Source organism: Corylus avellana, chromosome 1 (genome assembly GCF_965113065.1).
Source record: "Corylus avellana chromosome 1, dhCorAvel1.hap1.2, whole genome shotgun sequence".
In the NCBI taxonomy this organism is placed as follows: domain Eukaryota; kingdom Viridiplantae; phylum Streptophyta; class Magnoliopsida; order Fagales; family Betulaceae; genus Corylus; species Corylus avellana.
In genome coordinates this window covers 14,887,847-14,895,528 of record NC_142490.1, presented here as the reverse complement: position 1 = coordinate 14,895,528, position 7,682 = coordinate 14,887,847, and the positions used below count along the sequence as shown (strand labels likewise).

Sequence of the window (7,682 nt, the reverse complement as noted above, 5' to 3'; positions counted from 1 at the left end):
GTAGGAATCTGGTTTTTTTTTTTTTGGGAAAACAATATTGGTCGTTTATTTTTTATCAGAGGATCCCATGGACTTTTTATTCACAGGAGCTCATAATAAATCCTATTTTCTTCTGTTCTGTTTTTCGTTTTAGGTCTATTATTGGGAGTTTACCCCTTAGTTTTTTCTTATTTGATTAAAAAAAAAAAAAAAAAACCCTATGAATCCAGGCATACCCACAGGTGAAAAAGGAGTTATACGTGTTGGGAGATTAATTGGTCTAAAAAATAAATCTGGGAAATTTTTTTAAAAAAAATTACCAAAAAAAAAAAAAAAGATTTTCTACTATTAAGATGTCAAATTGATTGAAAATTACACGTTTTTAAAAACTAAATGTTACTCTCTTATTAAAAAAACACGTTTTTAAAATTTAAAAGTAATTACCTTTTGCTCTATGAACTAGAATGCCTTGTGACTTTCTTCCTATGAATTATCAACTATAACACCTGACCCCATCAGACTATAATCTTATGATAAAAAGATGAGAAAAAGCTCACTTCCGTCAATCAAAGGGGTTAAAATTGACGGTCAACAGTCATGTGCAAATCATGTGTCATTTTCATTTTTTTTTTCAATTTTGCCCTCACTTTAGACCGAGAAAATGATGCTTATACCCTCATAAACCTTAATCTAACACATGAAAACAATTTAAAATGAGGGCAAAAGTGGAAGAAAAAAAATTTAAAATGACATACTACTTGCACATGACCGTTGACCATCAATTTTAACTTTTTTAATTGACGGAAGAGAGTTTTTTATCATAAGATGATAGTTTGATGGAGTCAAGTGTCATAGTTAATAATTCGTGAAAAAAAAAGTGTCAAGGGGATGTAGTTCGTGCAAAAAGTAATTACTCCTAAAATTTATATTAAAATTTTTCACATATTCTAAAAATATATGTATGTCAGTTTAATCATCCGAAGGAATTTCAAAAAAACTTTGTCCAAAAAACATAAAAGGCTGGAATGAAATTTGAAAAGAAAAGAAAAGAGGTTGGCAAAAAGCGGAGAAAAGAAGAGAAAACAAATCAAAAATTTATCGTAAACTCCCATCATAACCTATAAAAGAGCTGCGAGGATACACATCGGCTCTCAATTCGAAGATTTTCGATTTTTGCCAAAAATGGATCTAAGCCAGGTAGTGTATACTTTTCTTTTCCCAGCCACATCTATCTCTCTTTGAGCTCTTGAAAACCATCATTCTAAGTTAGATCTTAGATCTTAGATCTCGGATTCCAAGTTTAATGTTTTGTTCTCACTTGTTGGCTTCATGATGATCATGTTGAGATTTTATGCGTAATATTTTGCCCCCATAAATTTTGTATGTTCAGAATTTTGATCTGTGGGTATATATATAGAATATGAATGGAAGTGGAATTTTGATTCTTGGTCGGTATTGAAGTGGGTATTTGGATTTGGAAATGAGCGGAAATTGGGTTCCGTTTACACACAAATCAATGCATTGGGACCTGCAATTTTGATTCGGTTCCAGCTTCCAAAGATCCCAATTCCATGCTACCAACAAGAAGCATATTAGTTGAAAGATGCTCTTGATCTATTTTATACATATGGAAGTTACATTTCTGTCTGGTAACTTCTTTTTCTTCTTATTTTGTGCAGCCTGCAGGGGAAAACTATGCCAACCCAAAGACATGCTTCTTTCATGTTCTTTTCAAGGTTACCATTTTTATTTTTTAATCTGTTAGTCTTTTTTGCTCAAACAAACATGTTGTGGAGATAAACCCCTTAGAAGTCTTAAGTTAGAGCTTGATATAAAATGTTAGGACACCATGTTAGCCTAGTTATACAATTAAAGCTTGTTGATTTATCTTGACTTGACATTTTCGATCACATGTGGAATTCCAACAGATCAACTCCATTTTCTAACTTTGTTATTTTAAATTTGTGACAGGCTGCGGCTTTGGCTTTCTACATTCTTTCGACACTGTTCGTTGATAGCTTTGTTATCATCTTTGTGGTCACTGTAGTTCTTGCCGCTCTTGATTTTTGGGTCGCCAAGAATATTAGCGGCCGGATCTTAGTTGGGCTTCGGTGGTGGAATGAGATAAATGAGCAGGGTGAGAGTCTGTGGAAATTTGAGTGCCTTGATCAACAGGTTAGAAAGCATAAACGCCATGCTTGCCTTATGATTTCCTTGTCAGTCACATTGCTCTTCACCCCAATATATCTTTATATTTGGTTATACCATATTTTTCATGCATTGGTGTGTTTACAGTTTATAATGCTGTTCTCCCTTGCAGTCATTGGCTCGGATGAACAAAAAGGATTCGTGGCTATTTTGGTGGACATCATACCTTAGTGTAAGTAAATAAGTATATATGGGTTGAGTTTTGCATTTACTGTCTCATAGTACTTTTTGGTGCTTGAGTTTTCATGGAGATTATATAATAGAAGGCCGCCTTGAAATATGGATTCAATGAGCTTGAAAGACACTGACTTGAAGATTTATGCTTCTTGTGTACTTGGGCAGTTCCCCTTGTTCATCTAATGAATTTACTTGTCTAAAAGAAAAAGATAATTTGAAGAGGATGGATATGTCTGAGACACAAAACTATTTTTGTACTGGTCCTACATATCCTACTAAAGGATAAAAACTACGGGACTGTCGCTAAACTATCAGTGGTCAATTGTACCTCATGCTGGGTCCTCAACAAAGAAAACATATATGTTTAGGCATAGTTTATAAGAGGATGTTGAGTTACAAGACCAGTAAAGATGCATGTACAATGATGGGATGGAAATTTTGATTTGTTCCAACAGGTGACAGTTCAAGTTGGTTGAAAAGGCTTGATCATGTATAAGAAAGAATATGTTTGCATGGAGCACTATGGTTCAAGTTTAGGACATTGTAATTGCAAGGGGAAGGGCATGAAAAAAAAAAACTTGTATTGTTGCATGAACAAAAGAAATGATCACGTTGACCTAAGGTTAAGATCAATGGAAAAATGAATATGAATAACAGTCCCATATTTGGGATTAGGCCTTTACGGTTAAGGCTTGATTAAATTGCATGTTTAGCAGATGAGTGCCAGGTGGGGGGAGAAGGAAAGTATTTGGAAGCTGTCATACTATTTGGAATAGATAGTTGTTAAAAGATAGGAAAGTGGGCAAAATGCTTGCAGATGATTTATTCTTGATTTACTGGATTTAGAACATGATATCATGCTGTCAGCACTGCACATTATTGCATAAAGTCTCACTTTTGACTAGTGCTAATGAATGCATTGTATAGTTGAAATATTGATAAATTTCTATCAAATTTTGGTTTGCAGTTAATTTTATATGTCACATATGACTTTTGCTTTATAAAACAATGTAGATAAGGTATATATCAATGTATGTGTCTGTTCTTTTTTCCTCATCATGCAGGTTGTTGCTTGGATCATCCTTGGAGTATTTTCAGTCATCAGGTTTGAACTTGATTACGTCCTGGTTGTAGGGGTTTGTTTGAGCCTCGGTATTGCAAACATTGTTGGCTTCACTAAATGCCGCAAAGGTATTAGAATCCTTCCTTTTAATGCAAATTATAATTTAATGCTTTGGCATAAACACCCATAATGCTTAAATAAACTAGCCAAAGTATGATTGTCTTGATTTTGAAAGAACTAGGTAATGATAGACAGCGTCTCCATCTAGTAAATGGATCCCATAAGTTAGTTTGCACGTTGTTGGATTGACCATGTGAATGTGAACAAACTCTTCCCACGGATTTTCAATTGGATACTCGTCAAGTGGATTTAAATAGGTAGAGCATCCTTTTAGAAGATTAATCTTCTTTTTGGACTCTGTTTTTGGGTTGTTGAACTGGTCAATATTTTTGCTTTCAGTGCATTTTCTAATTATTGGGTCTTGCCTTTTTGTATGATTTGGTGGGTTCAATACATTATTTTTTCATGGACAAAGTTCAGTATGTTTCTGTAATCAGTATATCTTAGTATAGATTAGATTCAGCCAAAATACTCAAGAAATTGGTAGCTTTTTATATGTTTCTAGACTAAAATTGTTTATCTTACATCCCCCAAGAACATGACTCATGTTTTGCCAAAGCTGCTCATTGGAGCTAATAACCTTTTGATTCGTATTATGCATACCTATTATAAAGTGGACTGGATGAACCTTCCAATTTGTGACTTCACATTAAGTTTTAAAGAAATTATGTAAACTGACTTTCAAGCACTATATGGATGGAACGCTTTTAATGTCTAATCAATGTAATATGGAAGCATAGAGAGCATAGGAAGGATGTCTAATCAAACAGTGGCCTTGATGAAAAGTGAATACAACAAAATTTGCTTGAGGGTTAAGAATAAAAAAAAATCGTATCAAGAGTCGTTCAATCTGCGCTTAGAGCATGTAGACAGGCGCACACACAAAGCTAAATCTCATCTAGTATAATGTGCTAGACTGCTAGTTTAGGCTTATGCTGCAATCTAGGCTGTAGCCCAGCACCCAAATTGGCAGGACAAAACCTTGTATCTATCTTCATGAAAAGTAGTTAGGAATCACTAATTTGTCTTATGAAACACAAGTAATCCTTTTGGAAAACAAATTCTATTATAGATTCTTTTGGAAAACAAATTCTATTATTCTCCAATACCAAGGAAGATTATCAGCCTTTTCCTATGGGCTGTTGGTTGGAAAATAGGCTGGCTATAGCCATCTTGGTCTTAAATGCCATGTTGTGTGTTACTATGATAATGCTTTACCATCATTTTGAAAGATTCACGCTCCTCTTTAGAAATAGATTGGTACCTTTATCTTTTTTATCTTTAGTAAAATATTGCGGGAACAAATTGCTGTCATATATCCTTTATTGTTATGTATTGTGGGATAAAGGTGCTTACATTTTCGACTATCACTTTCTAGCTTCACTATGCCTTATTCTATTCTTTTTATTTTGACGAGTGCCTTTTCTGTATCAGATGCCAAGAAGCAGATTCAAACATTTGCCTCCCAGACTATTGCATCTCGCTTCTCATCGACAATACAGTCAGCATTTAGTGTGGTATAAGTTGTTCGAAGAGAAAAGAGCTTACGACGATATATTGGTCAGATTGCTTAACCAAGATTTAAGAAGTGAATGAGTTGACCCCTTATCCTGCTTATCATGAACTGGACTTCTTTGTTTTTTTCAAAAGGCTTATGCAGAAATGTCTTCTCTAAACGTGAATGTAAAGAGCTCCCCTGCCCCAAAAAGAACGAATATATAAAGCTAAAACTTCTTCTAACTTCTTGTTTCATTGAATTGTATTCAAGTAAATACCCATGATAAATTTTAAATACTGACTTGAGTACTTTTATTTGTACATGTGAGGTAGGAAAACCAAGTTGAAATTTCTGTGATTGTCATCAATTATTGAAAAAATCAGCTCTCTTCCCTTCATAGAGATGTAATTCGGAGGTCTGGGTGTGTGCAAAGTGAGCAGAAAAAGAATCAGCATTCCTTGTTCTGTATTTTGCTGCTTATGTTAGCCTGCATTGTGTACAAAGTTTTAATCTCTTGCTTGCAAATTGACTTTGTTGTTTACTACAGCTCGTTAGTTTCTTTTTTAGCATAAAATAGCTCCTTGTAGAGGTATCATGGTATCAACACGAATTTTACAGAAATTTGGGCAACTTAAAAGAGGGGCTAGGAGACTCTGCTCTCTTAGACTGCCTGGATTTCTGTGAAATTTGGACAATCTAATTGTAGCGGATCCTCGTTCAGCTTAGCATTGTAGGGGTATCATGGTATCAACATAAATTTCACAAAAATCCGAAGAGCTTAAGAAAGAGTGGCTATCACTATGGGGCTCTCAACACACCCTAGATTCCTCAGAGCACATAGCCTACTCTCATAAATTGCCTGAATTTTTGTGAAATTTGGACATCCTTATTGTAATGAACTCTCGTCCGGTTTAGCATACCCTGGGGTTGAGTTGCCTGCAATGAGATGCTGCCACTATAGGGTAAAATAATATGCTAGGAATGGTTAGCTTAAAGTATTTCTAAGTTGATCTCTAATGTCAAAAGTGGGATACATTTGCATTATAATACTAACCATTATGATGAATGGGTACTATTGATTTTGTGACTTGCTCAAAAAGACTCATTACAAGAGGTTCATAGACAATATTTTAGTGCTAGAAGCTTCCATTTTGACTTAGAAAACTCATTCACAGTCAGTTGAAGAAGCGCATGAAAGAAACTTGCTTTGACAATGGCGTTTTAATTCTGTCTTTAAAAGGAAGAAGGCAAGCTTAATTAGTGGGATTGCTGGTTTAGTGGTGTATACTATAAAAACCTTTTAGACACATTCATGAGGGTCCATCGTTATTGCTTGTCTGTTTCCCCCCTTTTCAATTTGAGCCTTCCTAGGTATACTACCATACAAAAACTTTAATTAATTAATTAATTAATTTTTTTTTTTTTTTTAAGATGAGAGACTTTGTATGCACAAGTAACTACATGCCCGTTTCGTGTCATTCAAAAGAGGTTGAGGGATTTTTTCAGGTTTGTGTGCATTTCGGAGTCCTTTGCTTTGTTTTTGCTAGCAGCCTGTTGTGGCTGCTCTTGTTCTCTTCATGGGGCAAGTCATTTATTTGTCTCATTCTCGTTGATTAGTTTGTTCCTTAGTTTTTGCACCGACTTTTGATTGTTTAAGGACTGTTGTTTGAGTTATCCACCTATTATGTTGTAATTCCCTTTCCCACCTCTCCCCCATGTTGATTTGAAAAAAAAAAAAAAAAAAACTACATGATTATATTGTGCAGATGTACAAGTAAACCTTAAACATTTGAGGTGTACCACACCCAAACACTAGTCAATCAGGAAATATTAACCTTGGCCAACAACGTGGGTAGCATACATACCTGCTAATTAAGGTGACCCATTGGGACAAATTAATATTTATTAAGAAAGGAATAAAATTTGGTTAAAACTCTCTAATTAAGGCATGATGTTGTATTCAACTAAATTAATGTCAATAAAGAAATTGTTTATGATCTCTGCAACTTTGGAAATAATATGGAAACCAAATCCGGTTAAGCCTATTTGACATAGGGTTGCTAGGTTAATAGTTTCCCAAAAAAAAACTTCAAAGCTTGGATTAAGACCCTACGTAAAATTTAGGGCATTGCACAGGATGCAATAGCTTTAATTTTGGTCGTTTATTTAAAATAAATGGTTAAAGCACAATAAAGAAAAATAATTCTTTGTTCACAAAAAAAGAAAAAAAAAAAAAAAAAAAAAAAGAAGAAGAAGGAATAACTTGCATTGCGTTGGATGGCTGAATCACTCCTGTTAGCTGATGGGATAATTGGGTCACTCCAATAACCAAATTCGTGTTGACCAAATTATCATTTCAATCAAAAGGTGATATGACTACTTGAGTGACTTGCATGCGTATAAGCCATTCTTCCTTTCTTTTATATGAATCTGAATCACATAATTATGAATCGAATCTTTTATTTAGATTTTTTTTTTTTTTTTTTTTTTTTTTCTGTTTGATGGAGTGATACTAGGGTTGCTAGGTTAATGGTGTGCATAAAGATCGATCGACCCCAACATTTGACAATGATAAATACAGGAGAATTTTTTTTGTTTATTTGGGATGTGGGTCTCCATTGTTGCCACAAAATTCCC

The 7,682-nt window shown here is 34.4% G+C and overlaps 1 protein-coding gene across 1 annotated transcript; it reads left to right on the top strand.

Annotated features, from left to right (window-relative positions):
* The first annotated feature begins 982 nt into the window (after positions 1 to 982).
* LOC132168721 (Golgi apparatus membrane protein-like protein ECHIDNA) lies at positions 983 to 5,434 on the top strand. Its single transcript, XM_059579748.2, has 6 exons — positions 983 to 1,176; positions 1,659 to 1,715; positions 1,951 to 2,154; positions 2,300 to 2,359; positions 3,429 to 3,555; positions 4,982 to 5,434. Exons 1-6 carry the CDS (start codon positions 1,162 to 1,164, stop codon positions 5,068 to 5,070), a joined length of 552 nt encoding a protein of 183 aa, XP_059435731.1. The 5' UTR covers positions 983 to 1,161; the 3' UTR covers positions 5,071 to 5,434.
* Positions 5,435 to 7,682: the final 2,248 nt, after the last annotated feature.